Consider the following 23,229-nt stretch of genomic DNA (forward strand, 5'->3'; position numbering starts at 1 on the left):
CCTGGGTGAATTTCCGTGATACTCCTAAAAAAAGTGTCACATTATCTGTTGTCGATGATTACTGGGGACCACGTGGTTCTTCTGAGAGAGCAGCAGATACTCTAATCTATGAGTCAGTCACCATAGCTCCTGCAGGTGGCTTTTGTCCTTTCAGGGCATGTGCTGTATTAGGTGGACAGGATCACCTCCAATGAAGTAGAGAGATCTCAGGAGATGTGTATTCACAGGTAACTTAAAGAGCTGTGCATGCTCAATGTGCTAGGTTGCCAGGCATCTGTAGTGGGGCCTGGTGTCCCCACTGCTCATTGTGGGTTCAGGATCATCCTCCAGCATCACCGAGTTTCCATATTAGAGCAGATCTTTCAGCTATTATCAGTGATGATCATCTATATATTAAGCACATCTTATAAAATACAGAATAGAAACTAGATTCCTGTATGCCAGCTTGGCATAATGAATTCTTTCCATAGAAAGAAAATTATCTTAATGTAAGCAATTTAGGGAGGAACGTCAAGAGCATCCATAGTGAAAGCAGCCTGTAGCGGTGAACACACATTTCTTTTGGAGAGCAGGCCTGTGCAAGCCCAAAACCTAGGTGGGACAGTTCAAGCTACCCCTTTTCCATGGCAAATCTGGGATCCTATTGATAAAGCATTTTTTCCAGGTGACTAAATTCCAATTTATGGAATTGAACTAACTTACTGAGAGTGCAGGTGACTCAGAGAGTTAAAGTACAGAAGGAATAATCCAGAATGTCCACAAAATTTGCTGTCACACCAGGGCTTTTAAAAACTCTTCAGCTAGAGAAGCAATGTAGTCTTTACTTATTCTCAAGCTTAGGTCTTCTACTCATTCATCATAAGCTGACCATGACACAAAAGAGTCATCTGTGTCAAAATAGAAGCTAGTTGTAACTAGATTCACACCACACTATCACATTACTACTGTATTTGAGGTTCTCAGTTACTATCTAAGAACCTGGATGAGGCTGGGTCTTGCTACACATACTCATAATTATGTCTTCATGACACTGTGTGCTTTGTTCTGTTAATGCTACCATTGGCACACAATACCTTGGATACTTTGTGCTGACATCTGTGACCTGAGACAATAGGTCATGTCTTCCTTACCTGAATAAACTGTCCTTAGAGTACAGTGTAGATGGAGGGGCTTCTTTTCTCTCTGAATTAGCAAATGTTTCCAGTCTTCATCAAGTCTGTTAGCCATTGTCGGGGCCTGTCTGGAGATGGCCACATTGTCGGCTGAGTGTCTTCCTCCAGGCTGCTCTGTAATTTAGTAGAAGATTAATAGTGTTCTAGCCCTAGGATTTAATTCAATGTGACTACCTGCCAACCATGCTCAAAGCCCTAGTTTCTACCCTAGTCCTGTGTGTTACAGAGTAAGAAAATAAAGAACTACATTGAATTTCAAGTTTAGCCTCCAACAGAAGGAGAGCCTGCAGAGGGCCTTTAAGTAACTCTAAGTATGAGCTTCCCCACTGCTTCCTCCATCAATTCCACTATTGGTGTGTTTTCCTCACTGCTCACTTTATTCTTGGTGTGCAAAGAATGTGCACCATGTCAGTAAAGTGTGTGTGTGTGTGTGTGTGTGTGTGTGTGTGTGTGTGTGTGCGCGCGCGCATGTTCATCCATGAACTCACTATAAATTTTCATAAAATGACTTAGAAGACCGAACTGAAATCTGTCGAGGTGCATGCAGACTTATGTTACTACTGTCCCATGGCACCTTGCAGGGAACACTGAAATGCTGGGCTACTTTAATACAGCCTAAAACAGCCTATGCAAGGTTTTCAGTGAGATTTTGACCACTACAGAGAGCAGCAAAAGCTTCATTTATCACATGCTGCTCTTACCAAGGTCAGGCAAAGCCTCATCCTATAGAGAGTCTGGTAGGATTTGAAGGCAGGAAATAAACTCAGGGCTCGAATGAAACATTTAGAAACAAGTGAATAATACAAAGCTTCAAGGAAGCCAAGAGCTGAATTTTTTTTCAGAAGATCCACAAAAGAGACAACTACAAACTACTCTTCCCTCAAACTACTACACACCAGAGAGATAATACATAAATTAATACATAAATCTGAAATGAAATGAGGGACATAACAGCAGACATCAAGCAAAATCAAAATCATTAGTTCTTACTGCAGAGGACTCTACTCCAGATAACTGAAATATGTGTTTGATATTTTAGGTTTTCTAGACAGATAACAATTACCAAAGTTAAGTCCAGATCTGGGAAGGAGGCACTCTTTCTCTTGACCTCCATGCAGTGTCCAGAATTCATGCTTGTTTTCAAGTACATGGCCTCATTTCTTTTTGCTGCATCAAGAGGAAACCGAGCAGAGGAGGCAAAGTTTACAAAGAATCAGTAGGATTCCTAGAAAATAAGCCATCCAGATCTCCATTCTCAGAAAACCCCTGGCTTGCTCTCATGTGTCTGGGTCCTCAGACTCCAGCAGCCTTAGATGAGACCAAGGAAAGCTGTGCAGAGTCCTGGGTCCCCGGGTTCTTGACATCCTGAGTGACAGCTGTAGACACGTCCTCCAGGGAATCCTTACAGCTGGTGACATCTGTGCTAGGTGAACCAGATGTCAAAATGAGACGTGTGAGAGAAATTGTAGACTGTTTGGAAGGAAGCCGTCTCTGCTTATGCTTCTGTCTCTGTGTGCCCTGCTGCTATGATGTTCATGGGGAACTCTCATGACTGTGGGTCCCCTCTTAATGTGTTTGTTGTTGCAGATGTCATGGATGTTCTGGACCCCATCAGAACTCAGACCATGCTCAGTCACGCGGAGGTCAACACCTTTCTGTCCATCAGGTTATGAGACCTTAGACAGTTGAGGTAACTGCAGTTGCCCTGGGTGAAGTGCTCACAGACTTGGACTCTCCTCCTTGGCTGTGGCTTCAACAAATCTGTTTGTGGCTGTCTCCTTTGTAGTAAGTCTTGCACCAGAAAAGCATTGCTTTGTACCAGGAAGATGGCCGGCTCCTCTTGGTTAAACCCAGAGAGCTCATGATTCTTCAGGACCTGGAAGCTTTGTTCCTAAAGAACTTTGTGAGAGTATTTGCAGAGGTTTCTTTGGGACTGTGCATAGTGGCACTGACCGAGCAGAGTAAGCTTGCAGAGGCTTGGACAATCTGTAGCAGGGTCCCTGGCTGCACTTGAGATTGAAGCCACAGGCTTCAGTAGTAGCCACCACCCACATAGCTGTCCCTGCCTGGTCTCCAGTCCCTCACAGCAGGAAGCAATCTTGCTCTGAGGTCTCCAGCAGCTCATAGAGCTCTGCCTCTGGAGCCTGATCCTACTCTGCAGTTCCTTAAGGGTCATGCGGCCCCTGTGGGTGCACAGGATCTTGTTGACCAAACACTCTACCCAGGCATCAGCCATGGTGCACTCTGGCTGCAGCTTCTCAGGCTTGTGAGCTGGACTCTGCTTCATGGAGAATTGAAACAGGGAAAGGGGATAACACATGACATGGAAGTAAAGAAAATATCTAATAAAAGTTAAAAAATTACAGTCAGCCTCTCAGGAGAAGTAAGGGCCTTAAGCAGGCAGGTTCTCCACACCAATGCATGCTGGGTTCCAGACTGGACATGAGGTTTCTTGAACTTGCAACTGCCAGGCTGCTACTGGGAAGAGAGGTTTCATATTTATTTTTATAAATCTTTCAAGTTTTCTCCTATGGCTTTCATCTTATCAATACAGTCTCACAGTGAGACTTCATGACTAGCCAATATGGTTAACAAGAATAAAGTGAGGGTCATTGAGTGGCCGCTAGCTGTGGTTGTGGGGGAGCTCCTGACAGAGAGTGCAAGCCTGGCAGGTGCAGGGAGCAGGGCTCATGGTGGGAGGGACTAAAGGAGCTGCTGTGGCCTGGGTGCAATAGGGATAGGTGCTGGGGCCAGGCTGACTGGAGCCCCTCAGTGGCCACTTGACTTGGGTCCCAATGCGAGCCCATGGTGGTCTTAGTCTAGCTGTGCTTGCTCTACCTGTCCAAGGGGCTTCTGGCAAGGATGAGCACAGCCTTCAACCTGGACAAGCGTGAGGACAATGAGATCCGGAAATCAGGGGATCCCTGGAGCCTCTTTGGCTTCTTTCTTGTCAAGCACTGGCAGTTGCAGCTGGAGGACAAGAGGCTGTGAGTTCCCCAACTCTTCCCATCCCCACCTTGGTTCTTTGTCCCACCAGAGAGAACAAGGGCAGGCTCTGCTACTGCACTTCCTCACGCCCATAGATTAACAGCAGGCTGGCTGGGGCTTGACTTTGCTCTGCCTGGCTCCCCTGCCCCTGCCCCTGCCCCTGCCCCTGCCCCTGCCCCTGCCCCTGCCCCTGCCCCTGGCATCTCTCAATTCTTCAGCCCAAGGCATTTGAGATATGGACTAGTCACGACCTATACTTGCCTTGACAGTGGAGTCTAAAGGCAGTGAGGCCAGGCCCACCTGAGCCTTGTGTCTCCCCATCCCAGATGTGTTTTGCACAGTTCTACACTCACTTTTTACTTTGAGGGACCCCAGCAGGTGGCAGGCTTTGCGAAGCCTCAGGTGTGCAGCTGCGGCAGTGGTGGGACTTATGGTTGAGGGAAGACATTCAGGGAGGTGCAGGCCTTTCTCAAACTCCGATCACCTATCTGATGCCCTCCCTGGTTCTCCCTCTGTGGAAGTTGGGAAGCCGCTTTTCGCTGTCCTGAGTGACTTTCCCTGTGGGGTGGGCTCTCCTGCAGGAGATACTTTCACATGCTTCTTTAAAAGCACCTGTTCCTCAGATCAGGATCAGCTGTGAAAACAGGCTTCTCCATGCCAGTGTGAGAGCTCTCCCTCCCAGCTCAGAGCTGCAACACCATAGGATCCTCCAGCCTCAGTGGTTGGTGGGTCCCACAGAGGACTTAGAGCAAAGTGCCCCTTCTGAGAAGTGACTTAGAACAGAAGGTTCAGAAGTGACAGTCAACCCCCATGTGCTTTTTCCAGGAGAAAGCTACCACCTATCGCTTTTAAACAGGATGAGCTCCCACATGACCCAGTTCTGTGACTGGGGAAGATTTTCTGCAGATTAATTGCCCAGTCACAGTGGGGCTAAATTCTTGATCCATGCTCATTCCCACAACAAAAGGTCCTCTTCCCCAACCCCCAGGACTTGAGTTGAACCCAGGTTCTTCCACGACCAACAGACCTGAGAGAAGAGAGGGCAGCCGAGGGGAGAGAAGAGACCAGAATGATATTAACCTGGAACAAACCCCCATATTGGCCATTGAACAACTTCAGAGGTTATGCATATTGTGGACTCAGAATCTTAAGGTCAGATTTTTCTGATAACAGCTGATAGGTGAAGCTGAAGTCTACTGTGGGTGGGATTGTCCCAGGCACAGAGGGGATCTGACTCTGCAGGCCAGGCCACCCTCTGTGTTCTCCTGAATATAATCGTATAATTCAGCTGTAAATCTGAATTGAGTGTTGGTTTTTGACAACTCAAACAGACGCCATTTCAAGTCTAACACAATATGTGAGAGACACACATTTGCCCACGAGGGGATTTGAACTTACATCTGAAGAAGTGACTGTAGGCCAACAGAGGGAAAGCATTCTTGCTTTTCATATTCTGTCTGTTGGAGAGACAACAGGGACTGGCTTCCTGGACAGACATGTCCAAGGAGACAGACATTGTAATGGGGGAAAACTGAGGTAAGAAATATCCTGGGGACAGTGATTTCAGAGTGTGCCTTTAGCCAGGAATCTCTGTTGTCATTAAGGCAAGGAGCCTTTGGTCTGCTAAAACTTGTCATTACTACAGGGCATCTCTGGTCTTACAAAGCTATGTTTCTCAATGTATGGGTCGCGAACCCTTCTTTAGTGTGTATATCAGATACCTTACATATCAGATACCTAGCATGTTATGACTTATAAGAGTAGCAATATTAGTTATGAAGTAGCAATAAAATAATTTTCTGGTGGGAGTCATCACAGCATGAAGAGCTGTATTAAAGTTTTGCAGCACGAGGCGTGTTGAGAACCACTGCCATAGAAGCTGACACATGGGAGCAGACTCCTCAGATGCGTAGAGACCCACGACAAGGGATCCTGTTTCCCACCCTAGAACCCAGATGCAGAATCTGTTCCAGGAGTCTGTGGGATCACCTTGTCTTAAATTCTCCCAGGGTCAAGAATAGCATTGATCATCTCAGGAGAGTCAGCTTGCACAGCCCACATCAGACCCATTGCTTCCCTTTACAGAGAAGGATGTGGGTCTAAGTGACAGCCAGTGAGACTGATGGGACCCTGATACTCGTTAGCTTTGAGCTGTGGTTTCTTCACTTGTAAAATGGAGGTGTTTCTGCTGAATTGGGTTGCTGTGGAGATTAACAGAACATACAACCTGCTCAGTGTCTGCCTGGCATGGACACCTGCTGATTAAATGGAAACTGTCGATGGTGACGAAGGTAAAAGTGGAATCTCTAGCCCCATAGTGTTAGATGCCAGGCGCCCTACAGGGGTTGTAAGGGTTTTGTGATTCCAAGAGAGCGTTGAATTAAAACAGAAGGTTCTTTTTTAAATATTTTAAAAAATGAATCAAGTATAAAATGCCAATACGAAATAATCATACTCAGAATTGAGCTAATTCTTGTGAAGTCATTTAGTTTTTCATTTTCTGCTTCCATTTTCAAGGCATGTAGAGTAGAACTATATGAGATCCTAAAGCCTTCTATTATGGTGCTACCCATTCATTCCTCTCTCCTTGAGGACTTCTCAGGTGACTTAAGAAAACCTGATTTCTTTTCAGGTTGTTCCCAGCTGGTGTGATCTCTCTGTCCATGATCTTTTGTCCTTGCCAAAAGCTGCAGAGCCAATGTGTTATTTTACAATCCAAAATTCCAGACATTTTACCAATGAAGTCTCAGGAGTCAGATATGGAAGTCAAGTCCCAACTGTCCTTCCTAATTCACTGACCTCCCAGAAGAAGAGCATTGTGGTTCCCTCTGCACACTTTCTAAAAATCTTTCAACCCAAAGACTTTCCATTGCCCTAGTTATCTTCATTTCCTTTCACATCTTTCCTTGATCATCTCTGAATGTAAGTGCAGATTTTAGCTTTGCAATAAAGGTGTGTGGTAGGTTAGCATTAAGGAAACAAAGTCCATGTTTACAGTAAACAAAGAACTCTTGTGTTAAATGTCTGTGCCATGGCGATGCTATACCACACAATAGTTTTTCAGTAAATAATACATTCATAGAGATCACAGTGTGATCAAATATTTTGTAACAGAACTTAATAGTTTTCTCTCTATTATATAAATCAAGTTCTTTGACAAGGATTCTGGTTGATTTCTGTCAGGTCTGAGTGCATCATCATGGGAATCCCAAGGAACATCAAACCTGGGCTTTTGAAACTGTTACATATGGCCAACTCGGAACCAAGACCACCCAGGAGAATACTGATACTTGATACACAAAGTCATCTCCCTATTTTCATATAGTTCACGGCAAGAGGTCACTATTCCTGACCATGTCTCAGTATCCAACATGCTAATAAACAGAAGAGTTGGGGTCAAGGAGGTCACCCACAAAACACAAAACATCCATCTCAAATAAACATGCCTGGTTTTTTTGAAGCCAAAACATTCATGAATTTCAGGGCACAATTAAAAGTTCAAACCTAAGGATAACAGATATAGAAGAGAATTAAGATTTCCAGTTCATAGGTCCAGTAAATATCTTCAACAAATCATAGCAGAAAACTTCCATAAGGTAAGGAAGAAAATGCCATAACTGTACAAGAAGCCTACAGAACGCTAAATGAATTGTACCAGAAAAAATTCCTCCATTCACATAATAATTAAAACACTGAATGCACAGATCAAAGAAAGAACTTTAAAAAGGGTAAGGTATAAATAACCAGTAGTAAATACCTTCAGACCTATGTGAATTAGACAAGACTTCCAAACAGACTACAAAAGCCAGAAAAATTCGGGCAGATGTAATGCATACCAAGGATCCTATACCCAGCATAATTCTCAATCACCATAAATGGAGAAACCAAGATATTTCACGACAAAATCAAATTTAAACAATATTTTTCTTTAAGAGAGCACAACAGAGGATAATAGGAGGAAAACTCCAAGACAATGGGCTAATCTATACCCAAGAAAAACCAAGAAATTAATTTACTCTCAATAATTTCAGAAAAGAGAAGCACACAAACATAATTTCACATATAACCAGAAAAAGAAGAGAAAGCAGCAACCATTGGTCTTTAATATCTATCCAGACCCTCTGTCATCAATCCCCCAGCTCCTAGTGACCAAATTTCCAGCCAAAGTGTATACAAGGGTAGGTCTATGATTCTAGGTAACTGTGTAGAAGAGGATTGACTTGTCTGGCATCAGTGGGGTGGTAGGCCCTTGGCTCTGGTGAGGTCTGTTGCCCACCAAGGGAGATCCTAGAGGTGTGAGGTGGGAATGGATATGTGTCAGTGGGGGGGCACTGTCATATAGGCAAAGTGAGCAGTAATGGGATGTAAGGTTTGATAAGGGGAGACAGAAAGGGGGGAGAACATTTGAAATATACATAAATAAAATAACAAATTAGTTTAAAAAAGCCAAAAATAAAATAAAAAGTAAAAGGTAAAATAAAATTTAAGCTAAAGCAAAGCAAAAGAAATCCCTGTGGTGGATTGGCTTAATTCTGCTTGTATTTAATGCTAATTTGTAGATCTCAAGACTGGTTAACCCTGAAAAACTGACCCTGCTACCAGTTAACTGTGATTATAAAGAAGCCAACAGCCAACAGCCAACAGCTGCACAGCAGAGAGATGGGGGAGGTGAGTTTCTGAGGGCTTTGCTAGAGAGGATCATGAGGAGGGAAGAAGCAAGAAGAAGCTGGCAGAGAATAAAGGAAGAACGTGTGTGATGGAGAGGAGAGAGTGAAGAGTTAAATTTCATAAAATTAGTCTCAAACAAAGTGCAGACATGCCTGAGAGAATTTGAGATAGGGCTCACCAGCCCGACTATCAGCTCCCAAGGACACTGGCCATCTGGAGCCACCCCCTCCCCTTCCTTCACTCCCTGAGGATGGGTCATCCCCCTGCTGCAGTGAGATGAGTTGCCCTGCCCAGATTGCTGAGATGCTAGATTACACGTATGCTTTGTTGATGTAACTCCGTGCCAAAAGTAACTGTGCACCCTTTGTATTAGCCAATTATGTGTATCCACACGAAACCCCTGGTTTTCCCTATAAAGCTCCTGCCTAGAGAGCCTCGGGGTTTGACTCAATCTCCTGTGTGGGATACGTGTCAGCCTGAGATCTCGTAAATAAAACTGCCTCTTGCTGATTACATCAAGACCGGCTACTCGTGTTTCCTGGGGGTACCCCAACCCGTGACTGGAGCGAGAGTCTCCCCAAGTTTGGGGGTCTTTCAAGAGGAAGAGGACAGCAGCCATGGTTAAGCAATAGTGATAAAAACTGCATGGTATTGGTACAGAGACAGACAGATAGACCAATGGAATAGAATTGAAGACCCAGAAATGAACCCACACACCTATGGTCACTTGATTTTTCACAAAGGAGCCAAAACTATCCCATGGAAAAAAGATAGCATTTTCACCAAATAGTGCTGATTCAACTGGAGGTCAGGATGTAGAAGAATGCAGATCGATCCATGCTTATCACCCTGTACAAAGCTTAAGTCCAAGTGGATCAAGGACATCCACATCAAACCAGACACACTCAAACTAATAGAAGAAAAACTAGGGAAGCATCTGGAACACATGGGCACTGGAAAAAATTTCCTGAACAAAACACCAATGGCTTATGCTCTAAGATCAAGAATAGACAAATGGGATCTCATAAAACTGCAAAGCTTCTGTAAGGCAAAAGACACTGTGGTTAGGACAAAACAGCAACCAACAGATTGGGAAAAGATCTTTACCAATCCTACAACAGAGAGAGGGCTTATATCCAAAATATACAAAGAACTCAAGAAGTTAGACCGCAGGGAGACAAATAACCCTATTAAAAATGGGGTTCAGAGCTAAACAAAGAATTCACAGCTGAGGAATGCTGAATGGCTCAGAAACAGCTAAAGAAATGTTCAACATCTTCAGTCATAAGGGAAATGCAAATCAAAACAACACTGAGATTTCACCTAAAACCAGTGAGAATGGCTAAGATCAAAAACTCAGGGGGTGGGGACTTAGCTCAGTGGTAGAGAGCTTGCCTAGAGAGCCCAAGGCCCTGGGTTCTGTCCTCAGCTCCGAGAAAAAAAAAAAAGAAAGGGAAAAACTCAGGTGACAGCAAATGCTATCAAGGATTTGGAGAAAGTGAGACACTCCTCCATTGTTGGTGGGATTGCAGAGTGGTACAACCATTCTGGAAATTAGTCTGGAGTTTCCTCAGAAAATTGTACATTGCAGTACCTGAGGACCCAGCTATACCTCTCTTGGGCATATACCCAAAAGATGCCCCAACATATAACAAAGGCACATGCTCCACTTGTTCATAGCAGCCTTGTTTATAATAGCCAGAAGCTGGAAAGAACCCAGATGCCCTTCAACAGAGGAATGGATACAGAAAATGTGGTACATCTACACAATGGAATATTACTCAGCTATCAAAAACAACGACTTTATGAAATTCGTAGGCAAATGGTTGGAACTGGAAATTATCATCCTGAGTGAGGTAATCCAATCACAGAAAAACACACATGGTATGCACTCATTGATAAGTGGCTATTAGTCCGAATGCTTGAATTGCCCTAGACGCACAGAACACATGAAACTCAAGACAGATGATCAAAATGCGAATGCTTCACTCTTTCTCTAAAAGGGGAACAAGAATGCCATTGGCAGGGAATAGGGAGGCAAAGTTTAGAAAAGAGGCAGAAGGAACACCCATTCAGAGCCTGCCCCACATGTGGTCCATACATATACAGCCACCAAACTAGATAAGATGGATGAAGCAAAGAAGTGCAGGCTGACAGGAACCTGATGTAGATCTCTCCTGAGAGACACACCCAGAATACAGCAAATGCATAGGCGAATGCCAGCAGCAAACCACTGATCTGAGAACAGGACCCCCATTGAAGGAATCAGAGAAAGGACTGAAAGAGCTTGAAGGGACTCAAGACCCCATATGAAGAACAATGCCAACCAGCCACAGCTTACAGGGACTAAGCCACTACCCAAAGCCTATACATGGACTGACCCTGGGCTCCAACCTTATAGGTAGCAATGAATGGCCCAGTAAGAGCACCAGTGGAAGGGGAAGCCCTTGGTCCTGCCAAGACTGAACCCCCAGTGAACATGATTTTTGGGGGGAGGGTGTTGGCCAGGAAACAGAGAAGGGGAATAACAATAGAAATGTGAAAGAAATACTCAAGTTACTAAGGAAAAAAAAAGAAATACCCAATTCAATTAAGATGGGAAAAATAAAGCTAAAAAAATTTCAAGGTATTATATGGCACTGTTAGCATTAACAGAACAAAGAACATAGTCTTGGGAAGGATAATAAATTATGAGTAGGATTAGAAAACCCCAAGCCTCTTCCAGGTCCCAAGAGGGAAAAAAAATACCACCAAATACAGCATTAATGTGATAGGTTGGTTAAATCTAGTTACTAGATTCTATTGTGATGCCTATGACTCTTTTTGTGTCATGGTCAGCTTATAATGACTACAGGACCTAAGCTTGAGAGTAAACAATGCCTCTCCCTTGCTTCTCTAGCTGCTGAGCATTGAAAAGCCCTAATGAGACAGCATCTGTTTGCAGACATACAGGATTATTCTTCAGCATTTTATCTCTCGGAGTCACCTCCACTCTCAGTAAGTCAGTATAATTCCATAAATTGCAAATGAGTCACGTGGAAAAAATACTTTCTCAATATAATCACAGATTTGCCATGGAAAAGGGGCAACATGAACTGTCCCACCTAAGTTCTGGGCTTGTACAGACCTGCTCTGCAAAAGAAACATGTGTTCACAGCTGCAGTCTGCATTCTCTGGATGCTCTTGAGGGCCTCCATAAACTACATAGATTAAGATAATCATCTTGCTTTCTATCAAAAGATTTCATTATGCCAAGTTGGCCTGTAGAAGGAGGCTAGTCTCTTCTGTATTTTATTAGATGTGCATAATCTATATAATCATCATTGATAGTAAGTGAAAGATCTGTTTGGAATTGAAACTGAGTGATGCTGGAGGATGATCCTGAATGCACAATGAGCAGTAGAGGCACAAGAGCCCAGTATGGATGCCTAGCAGCCTACCACATTGAACAGGCACCGCTCAACCACATGTACATACACATTTCCTGAGATCTCTCTCCTTAATGGGAGGTGATCGTGTCCACCTAGTACAGCACATGCCTTGGAAGGACAAAAACTAACTACAGGAGCTGTGGTGATGACTCACAGGGTAGAGCATGTACTGCTCTCTCAGAAGAACCACATGGTCCCTAACAATCATCTACAATGGGGAATGTTATTCCCTCTTTTGGATCATGAGGGAAATGCACTCAGGAGTGGCCCAGATATACATTTGAAAAAAGATCCATTGACTTAAATGATAAAAATAAATATAATCAGCAACAATAAAAAACACAGCATATGAATGATCAAGTAAAACAGCTCCTATAAAAACCTATTTCCCAAAATGACGTTGACGGTCATTATCTCTGTGGTTTAATACTGATGCTGTATTGTAAGAAAAACTGAGGCACATGCTTCTCGATTAGGATTACTTCTCTATTCCTTTGTGAAAGTTGTCATTCTTCCTGCAGCTCTACAGGCATGAGTGTGTGTTACTCAATATCTGGTGCACACAGTCACTAAGGAATGTGTGTTGTAGACTGATATAGACTAGGATGAGCAGAATACATGACAGCATGGATACTGTATGGCAGTGATTACATCATAAAGTGTGTGTCCATAAAAAGTCACATTATCAACACAAAAGATACTGTCACTCCGTGTACCCCTTGGTGGCTTTGAACTCACAATTTACCCATGCTCCCTGGACCATGCAAAGATCCATATCTAGCTGTCAGTTCTAAGTCTACAGAAGGGGAAGGACCCTTGAATAACGAAGATGATCTTTAGAGTCAAGAGTTACAAATCAATTTTTATTCATAAGGAGTACAATTTACAAAAAACAGGCATAAAATGAACAACTAAAATGGTATCAAAAATGAAAAACAGTAACAAGAATATATAGCTATGAAACAACAAAAAGAAAACTTCAATGAAAACCATAACCAAAAATATTTCTTAACAGCATTTTCTAAATCAACATTTAGAAACAGAGTTGTAGTGCTGTTTCTCCTCTAGGACACGAGATGTCAAAGCAGTCCCCTCAGTTGTCTCTCAAATGGTGTTGTCAGTATGAGAAAAGAGAAGGACCTCAAGGAGACAGGCTGGCATACGGATACATAAATTTAGGATTTCTAAACATTGAGGAAATTAACTGAGAAGAAGAATATTCACCCAAAGAATGTCTTTGACTGTTGAGGATTGTCGTCACAGGGAACTCCTGAGAATGAAACTCATTCTTCAGGGGGCCGTCTTCCTGGGATATGTGCTAATCCATCTCTCCTGCAGTTTCTGAGACCTGGGAGAAGAAGGCAGCTATTAAGACACTGATTTGATGGGGACACGCATACCAGCTGTCAAGTTGCTGCCTTCTGTCCCCTCAGCTGCATTGGACAGACAGCACTGATCTTTTCACTGAAATCATTGCTGATATCTCTGCAGGCTGGGGAACATCACCAGCAACCCTCACAGTAATGTGGGATACCAAGCTGCTCCTCAGACTTCTACCAGTGCAAACCAAGATCGGGGAAATGGGAAGAGTCCTACTTGGGTTGCAGGAAGAAAGGAGAAGGCCACATGATACCCAGATCAAAGCTAATGACCAGGACTCATTTGCCATTTGCACTTGGTTCTTATCCCTGCAAGGTGCTTCCAACCATCACATGACCCCTGTTTGACCTTTGTCACAGGACCAAGAAATTGTTCCAAACTCCTCATAGCATCCAATCTATCACAGGGAGATGCACTAATGTGATATGTTATTCCTCTGTCACTATTTCTGCACTGCAGTTTCAAAAAGAGCAGAAAAGTGTACTTGCCCATAATTCAGTTTCTGAAGAGTGGTTAACATCCCAGAATACTTGTGCATAGACAGAGCAATGAATAACTCTATCACATGAGGTGGGTGACTGATTGGGTGTCTGGAGATTAGAAAGATGATGGGGGAAAGCAAAGATGTATCCAATAGGCAAATGGTATCAGACATTGTTAATCTGACTCAGCTGCTTGTTCCTACCAAATTTTGCTGGGTCTGGAGGTTGCTGGTCTTCTCCCGTTCTTCTTCATCATTCGGGTTCAACTCAAACAAATATCGCTGTACCTCCTTGCACTCCTGCTTCAATGTGACCAACTTCTTCTTCATACATGCCTGATCCATCAGGAGCCGGCTGTGCAGGTTGCTGGAAACACACTCTGCATAGTAAGATCCTGAAGCCTCTTCCTCCCATTCCAACTGCCAAATCCCACAAACTCCACAAGGACCCAGATACCCATAAAGACTTCATAGAATACATCTCCATACATGTAAGGCTGCCGCACAAACAGCAAACGGCCTATTCAGGGAAGAATAAATTGTTTCTGTGACCCAAGCACCAATAAGAGTCCATGTCTTTCCAAAAGAACAAGGGATCTACAAATATCCATGAAAGCCCAATTCATGGGGGCAACATCAATTAGTAGGTGACAAACAACACAAGAGGACAGTAAAACCAAGGGAAGGTCATGCTGACCATGTGGTCCACACATTGAGCTTTGTTAAACCTGCTATGACCCCAGAGGCCCAGGTCGGCCTAATAGCACTCTGATGCCTGAATCAGTGTAGTTCTATCCAGAGCCTTCTAAAGATGCATAGACACTGTGGTGATGAGTCATAGTCTCTTATGGAACTGAAACTGAGTCCAAAAGACCCACGGCACAGTGATATTTAAACAGCAGAAGAGATGGACTCAGAGCTGCAGGCTCTCCAGTCCAGAACAAAGAGAGGCAGAGATGGCCATTCCACAAGTGATGGGCCCTTCTGACCAGTACTTACCGATAGAAGTGGATCTCCTTCTTGAGCTCCTGAAATTTCTCACGATGTTCAATGTTATTTATGTCTAAGTTGTGCAGTAATGACATGACTTCTTTCTCCTTTATCTTCAATTTTTCATAAAATGGATTTGGCCTGAAGTAGGGGCTGGCCCCAGGAAGATAGAACCCAATGAACATCGAGGTTTAGGATTATATGAACTCAGCCTGGGTCCTGTATTACCCCAGCCCTGGAAGGACACTTTGTCAATTCTACATATTGGGATCTTCTTCAGCTTCAGAAACTTGGAGTTGTGTGCCCAGGACAACATAAGCTAAGTACCCAGATAAAGGGTTCCCTGGATCACATTTTTCAATCAGGAGGGCTGGATCTGCATTCAAACCAGTTATGATATCAAGGGCCTAGGCCACAGCTCTTACGCCAACACACACACACACACACACACACACACACACACAGACACACACACACACAGACACACACACACACACAAACACACACACACACACACACACAGACACACAAACACACACCCAGAAACCTCTGATTTTATTTTTCATGTTTTGACAACTGGAATGCTACAAGCTGATTAACTAATATTCTAGAGGCAGACAGTACACATAATTCTGGAGATGACATCAGATATTGCCACAAACTTATAATCTGCCCAAGGCATACGAATGTAAAGACAAATGTGACCACATAGGCAAAGAACTGTGCTGTTGAAAGTGGGGCTTCCAAAATAAAGCACTCACATCTCCATGAAAATATAATACAGGTAAATCCTGAGGCCAAAAATCAGGCCCCTAAATTCCAAGTGTGGAGGGACATATAAACATATAAAAGTTGTGCATATGCATGCAGACCTGTGCACACACAGACACACAAACTGGGACACACCCACAAGAAAAGAAAATTAAACAGACTCAGAGAATGAGAAAGAGAGACAAATATGGAAAGAGCACAATGAGAATCAGTAGAAATGCATGCACCATTACTGTGTCAGAGTGTAAGGCACAGAGACAGGAAGGAACAGGCCAGAGCCTCAGGCCTTCTACTTAAGCATTGATATGAACAATGTGGGACCTGTCACCTCAGGCTGCTGCCAGGAGATGATAGCATTCAGTCACCTTCCTAGCAAGTACAAACACTCTCCACAAACTCACAGCACCTAGAACCTTGCAAAGCTACCACCTGTCAAGGGCTTTCCAATTGTACACAGGGAACTCATGCTCCAGTGACTTTATCCATGAATTCTTCACTCAGATCACAAGTTCAGATTTTCAACACGAGGAGTCAGAGAGTCCATTTCCAAACTCACTCCTACCAAAGATCAGGTTCTGAATCTCCTCTCTATGGGAGACGAGGTTTAGAACAAGGTCTTTTGGGAGGCACAGCATTCTAGACCCCACCACCTTCAGAGGATAAGATGAGAATGAGATTACACAGCAGTGAGTGACACAAGAGCATTTGGAGCAAGGCATACCTCTTGTTCATGGATCCACCTGTCACATAAAGGAGGCGATCTGTCAGCTCATTTCTCTCCTTGGTAGTTAGCTCCAGTTCTCTATTCAGCCTCTCCTCTTCCTCATTGGCCTGCACCTTGTTTAGGACAGTTTCAGGGGATGACGTTTGTCTGCAGGTCTCTGTAGGTAGAAGAACACAAGTGAACCTGCATGGGGAGAATGCATAGAGCATACACAGACCACAGTGAGGCCCAAACAGGAGAACAAGCCTGGAAGCCAGTGTAGCTGCAAGGAGTTTGGTCTATGTGTAAGAGGCCTCCTAAGGGGATCACAGTTCCCCCACTACTATATAGAGACCAAGAGATGTAAGCAGCCAGGTGTTCCCTATGCCTGCCAACACAGGCTTACAAGTACCAGAGAGATGCCTTCTCCAGAATTATTCACAGCTATGTGGGCTATAACCTGGTTTCAGGACCCTCACCCCTGTGGTTTCAGAAGTCAGATCATCAATTCAGCATCCACAAAGACTTGAGTGATCAGGGATACTCAGATATCCTACACTGTTACTCTAGTCCAATAACTTTGGATTAAAAAGTCATGCAGGGGGAGGAAATGGTCAACAGACTTATCAAATCCCCCTAATGAAATGACAAATGCCCCAGAAGTGCCAATAGGTTACAGGCTCTTTCTTGGTCTACCTGCTCCAAATAGTTTAGCTACTGTAGAAAAATATCTGCCACGCAGAACCTCTAATATACGAAGGTAAGGTTGGCCCTGTCAGCCAGAGGTAGTCAGAGGAGTTCTAAGAATATAAGGTCATGGCCAGGAGCGCAATTCTCTCCCTGTTACTACTGTCAGATAGACACTAAATTTAAAGAAGCAATGAAAGTGAAGTACATTGATGCCCTGTTTAATTCAGAAAAGTTATACCCTCCATGACTCCTGATGGTGTTATTATATCAATTTAACACACTGAATGCACTGTAAAAGTAAAGGTTAGAAGGTCCCAGAATAATAGCATAGGCATTGCTTATCCTCCATGTGGTTATGGAGAAACTAATGATGTGAACACCTTGACTTTAAGAGATTGTGATAATCATGGAACTCAATATCTTTGGAGATGTTCCAGTGGTTGTGGTCCATTGCTATAAATGTCAGTGAAGGCCCCCACACACACCCCTGACCGGAAGCTCAACATACACTGCCCAGAACTTACTCCACATTCCACATGACCACGTCCTGTGTCCATCATTACCTTTAGGTTTTGTTTGCTTCACTCTAGACTCTTCTCAGCCAACATCAACTCTCCCAAAGCGCCTGCGAAGACGGGCAAACATGCCTGTGGATATATCCTTTGGACACTAAGAGAAGAAGTAGGGAGTTGGTTGTCACAACAACACTGGTGACATCACAGGGATTCCAAGGACTCTCTAGGAGACAATAGAATGTCCAAGAAGGGATGGCTGATGTCATGGATAACAGACTTTGCCTCCCTGCTAATGTTCTCCCTGTACTGAGCAACAGCTGATGCACCCTTTTCAGGAGACTTCGGTGTGGCATAACCACTAAGCAACACGTGCTTCCAAAGCCAAATTTGGCTCTAGACTTGATTGGAAAAACCTAAGTCATTGCTATGTATCTAAATGAGTGCTTCCTCCCGAATCCCTGCACAGAAACGTTTCATCCTACCTCAAATTCTTCTCACTCAGCAATATTACTCATTAAAAATTACTGAGAAATCACACCAGTTTACGTAAGTAGCCAAAGAGGACTCCTGTCTCCTCATGTGCAGGTGCATGAAATCACACCCAGAAATAGCCTGCAGAGTACTTTGCAATGTGGGTGTGTTTTATCGGTACAGCCTGAAGCTTTGTGCTTAACATTTGACAGTTGCCACCAGATTCCTTAGGAGAAAGAATTGCATTCATTATGGTTCTGGCAACAATGTGGAGATCTGTTGGCAGAGGAAACTGAAATATTGGATCCACCAGTGAATACACCCTCAGGCTGAGTGTGGGGCTCTCCTCTTTGCACTTAAGTTAGCAAAGCAGGATTGCTTACAGGCCTCTCTAAGCTCTAACATGCGATTCTATCTGAAAAACAAAATAGTCAGCAGATGTGAGGGGTGCAGCCAAAGGAGTAGGACAAGCCTAGAGATATAACTCAGTGGACAGAGTAAGAAACAAGCATCTTCACTTCTGTTTCATGGATCACACCACAAAACACAAAAGCATCTATTATCGTTAAAAAAAAAGAACAAGTTATTTTATTGAATGCATACACTAATACTAATTGATCAGATGCATAACTCAGATTTTGGGGGCAGATCCATGACTTGACCTATCTTCCTGACAATGTATAAACCAAAGAAAATAAATAAATAAATAAATAAATAAATAAATAAATAAATAAATACATAAGAAAGAGGAAGAAAGAAAGGAAAATAAAAAAACTAAAAGCACAAGTTTCTCATATGAAGTTACAGGAATAGTGGTACAGTGGTCAGTTCTCATTAGGACATTTTAGATATGACAATGCATAGTGACCCTTAATCTGATGGGTCCTGTATAAAGCTTTGTGCAATATTGTCATTTTAACAAACCTCATCCAGTACATACAGAACGACACAGGATATGATCACAATGTCCTTTCTATGTCCTTGATTGTCAGGCAAATCTGAAATGGCTGGTAGACTTGGAGGAAAGTGGATAAAGCTATAGTTGTGGGTTACACACCTCAGTTCTCAAGAGCTAAGAATGTCCTCACATTCCTTGGAGGCCCCTCCTGTAAGACTATACTTTGGAAAGTGGAAACAGGTTTATCTGAGCTCAAAGTGAACCTGGCAAGCAAGGAAGAGGACAACATGGGGTAATTGAGACCCTGTCTAAAACCAGCACTGAAACCCACCCTTCATTCAAAGCATCATCTACCAATTCTTGAATTTTTACAATTCTCTGCCGACCAGTCTTTCATTCTGGAATGGTAGAAAAGAACTGGAAATGATCTTTGTATTCTAAGGACCTCGATCTGTCTTTCCTTAGGTCCACGTTAAGAACAAATGAAATGGTTATCACCATCTGAACAACTTAGTATCATCTACTCAGTATATCTAGCCTAATACTGTGCCTATGACAATCTCAAGCTTCCCTGAGTGTTGCTGCCCCAGCAGGAAGAATGAAGACTGAGGTCAAACCCCAGTGAACCTTTCAAGGGGATAGAAGAAAGCCATCAGAGATACTCCACTTCTTTGTCCTTAGATTAAATCAAGATGATACAATGTGAATCTAGTGGGCTATTTGACCAGACATCTTTCTCCCAACCCCACCTATCTGAGTTCATTGCTTGGCAGAATTCATGTGCCCCCCCGATCCGAGATGTTTCTTGATTCATTGCTGCCAAGGGCCAGGTTTCCTGAGTTTTGTTTTTTATAGAATTGGGTGTAGTCAATCATTGTTGCCCTCTATTATAGATATAGACAAATATGATAACTGACCACACTGTACTTGTGTATACAGGTACAGTAGTGGAAATTTCAGCATAACTGAGGAGTGGGAAACCAGCACTGTGTCCTGGCCTTTCTCTGCCCATATCACAGCTCACAGGCGGCTAGGGCAAACCTTGAGTTCCTCTGTAGAAACAGAGTGAGGATGAATGGACACTGAGCAGGCAGAGCAACACAGCTGAGGCAACATAATTCCAGCAACAAACATATTATTTGTTTCCCATCCTAACAGCTCGTTTTGAGGTCTTGTCCCCATACCTAGCTTAACACAGCAATTTGCATACAAGCCAGCCTGCTATTTCATATTGTTGCTATAATACGCCTCCACATCATAGATTCCAAAAAAGAAAAAAGAAATAAACCTGACACTGAGAAAGGTGATGTTTGTCAACATCTAGTGCATTGGGGGCCCAGGTACGGTCAAAAATAACCAGGACACAGGGGATGTAGAGCAAAGGCAGATGCAACTGAATGCAGCTGCAAGCTTATTAATCCTTATATAGGCATTAATATTTATTACCTCACTTTCCCTTTTGGCAAGATATAATAAGATCGTTATTTCCATGATACCAGGAACAACCAAGGCAAGAGTAGGCAAAGAATTAAGACTAAGCAAAGGCTTCTTCTTAAAATATCTGTATAGCAAATCACCCCTCTTCCTAGTATCACAATATACTTGTCATAACCCAGGGAGCATGAGAGCCGCTTCCACAAAAATAGGACACAGTACAACATAGTGTGAGGTAAAGTGAGAAAAAACATTTTCTTCTCAAGGGCAGCATTCCAGCCCCTGCTTGCATCTCTCAGCCATCTTTCCTTGATCCTGTCTGGGAAGTGTATCTCAGTGACTCCACAATTTCTTTCTTTGTTCTTTTGTTTTAAAAGTAACACTTTCTATAACATAGTTCAATGTCCTCAATGGGGTTTAATCGTGCAAAAAGAAAGCAATATAATATATAATGTATGCAACCTTTAATGACAGTATCTATTTTGTTAGGGGTATTATTCAGATATCTTCCCAGATCTGGATTTAACTTTGGTAATTGTTATCTCTCTAGAAAATCAACAATATCGAATAAATATTTCAGTGTTCTGTCATTCAGTCCTCGGGAATAAGAACTAATGATTTTGGAATTTGCTCAGTGTCTATTGTTATGTTCCTCATTTCATATCTGAGTTTTAATTTTTGTATTGTCTCTCTTGTGCATTGTTAGTTTAAGGAAGGGGTTGTCTCTCTTGTGGATCTCCCCCCCCCAAAAAAAAAAGAAAAGAAAAAGACAGCTCTTGATTTCCTTGACTTTGTATTTTTCTCTTTGTTTCTAAAGGCTTGATTTCAACCCTAAGTTTATTTCCTTTCATCACATCCTACCTGACTCTCTACGGGATCAAGCTTTGCCTCACTTTGGTTAAGAGCAGCATGGAATAAATGAAGCTTCTGCTGATCTCTGGTGTGGTGTTGCACTTCAGAATCTCAAGGAAAACCATGGGTAGCCTGGTTTTAGGCTCTATTAAAGCAGCCCACTATTTCAGTGTCAGTGTTCCCTGCAAGGTGCCATGGAACAGTAGGAACATAATTCTGCATGCACATCGACAGGTTTCTCCATGGTCTTCTGGGTCATTTGATAAAAGTGTATAGTGAGTTTATGGATGAACACACACACACACACACACACACACACACACACACACACACACACACACTTTACTAACATAGTGCATATTCTTTGCACACCAAGAATAAAGTGAGTGTTACTGAAAATGCACCAATAATGGAATCGAAGAAGGGAGCTGTGGGGAAGCTGGTGCTTAGAGTTATTCTCCTTTTATTGGAGGAGAAACTTGATAGACAATGTGGTTCCTTATTTTCTTTCTGTATAGCACACATGACTAGGGTGGCAGCTATGGCTTTGAATGTGTTTGGCAAGTACTGTAGCACTGAATTAAATCCTAGGGCTGGAACCCTATTAATCGTCTACAACAATTACAGGGCAGTCTGGATGACGACATTCACTTGACAATGTGAACATGTCAAGACAGTCAGTGGACAATGGCTGACAGACTTGTCTGAAGACTGGAAATGTTTCTCTATCTTGGAGAGGAAAGAAGGACCCTCCAACTACACTGAACTCTAAGGAAGTTTATTCAGGTGAGGGATGACATGGACTGTTTTGTCCCATGTCACACATGTCAGTAAAAATATCCTCTGCAAATAGTGATATTTTGACTTCTTCTTTTCCAATCTGTATCCCCTTGATCTCCTTTTGTTGTCTGATTGCTCTGGCTAGAACTTCGAGAACTATATTGAATAAGTAGGGAGAGCGTGGGAAGGCTCATCTAGTCCCTGATTTTAGTGGGATTGCTTCAAGTTTCTCTCCATTTAGTTTAATGTTAGCAACTGGTTTGCTGTATATGTCCTTTCCTATGTTTAGGTATGGGCCTTGAAATCCTATTCTTTCCAGGAATTTTATCATGAAGGGGTGTTGAATTTTGTCAAATGCTTTCTCAGCATCTAATGAAATGGTGATGTGGTTTTGTTCTTTTAGTTTGTTTATATAAAGGATTACTTTGACGGTTTTCTTTATATTAAACCATCGCTGCATGCCTGGGATGAAGCCTACTTCATCATGGTGGATGTTTTGATGTGCTCTTGGATTCGGTTTCCCAGAATTTTATTGAGTATTTTTCCGTTGATATTCATTAGGGAAATTGGTCTGAAGTTCTATTTCTTTCTTTCTTTCTTTCTTTCTTTCTTTTTTTTTATTAACTTGAGTATTTCTTATTTACATTTTGAGTGTTATTCCCTTTCCGGGTATCCGGGAAAACATCCCCCTAGTCCCTCCCCCTCCCCTTCTTTAAGGGTGTTCCCCTCCCCATCCTCCGCTCATTGCCGCCCTCCCCCCAACAATCTAGTTCACTGGGGGTTCAGTCTTAGCAGGACCAAGGGCTTCCCCTTCCACTGGTGATCTTACTAGAATATTCATTGCTACCTATGAGGTCAGAGTCCAGGGTCAGTCCATGTATAGTCTTTAGGTAGTGGCTTAGTCCCTGGAAGCTCTGGTTGCTTGGCATTGTTGTACATATGGGGTCTCGAGCTCCTTCAAGCACTTCGAGTTCTTTCTCTGATTCCTTCAACGGGGGTCCAATT

At 43.0% G+C, this 23,229-nt stretch overlaps 1 protein-coding gene and 1 pseudogene across 3 annotated transcripts; both read right to left on the reverse strand.

Moving 5' to 3' along the window:
• On the reverse strand, nt 1-17,973 carry LOC134483625 (disks large homolog 5-like). Of its 3 annotated transcripts, XR_010060443.1 has the most exons (6): nt 17,799-17,947; nt 16,603-16,762; nt 15,120-15,263; nt 14,325-14,487; nt 13,484-13,607; nt 1-1,286 (listed from the first exon to the last, which is right to left on the reverse strand). XR_010060443.1 is itself a non-coding variant. In XM_063278857.1 (5 exons), exons 2-5 carry the CDS (start codon nt 16,611-16,613, stop codon nt 13,578-13,580), a joined length of 348 nt encoding a protein of 115 aa, XP_063134927.1. In that variant the 5' UTR covers nt 16,614-16,762; nt 17,838-17,973; the 3' UTR covers nt 13,105-13,577. The 3 variants fall into 3 exon arrangements, 2 of the variants coding, with proteins under 2 accessions (XP_063134927.1, XP_063134926.1); XM_063278857.1 differs by lacking the exon at nt 1-1,286 and having other exon boundaries at nt 13,105-13,607; nt 17,838-17,973; XM_063278856.1 differs by lacking the exon at nt 1-1,286 and having other exon boundaries at nt 13,105-13,607; nt 17,799-17,960.
• Zc3hav1-ps1 (zinc finger CCCH-type containing, antiviral 1, pseudogene 1) lies at nt 2,120-3,408 on the reverse strand (annotated as a pseudogene).
• Nucleotides 17,974-23,229: the final 5,256 nt, after the last annotated feature.

This window comes from Rattus norvegicus, chromosome 19 (genome assembly GCF_036323735.1).
Source record: "Rattus norvegicus strain BN/NHsdMcwi chromosome 19, GRCr8, whole genome shotgun sequence".
Classification (NCBI taxonomy): Eukaryota; Metazoa; Chordata; class Mammalia; order Rodentia; family Muridae; genus Rattus; species Rattus norvegicus.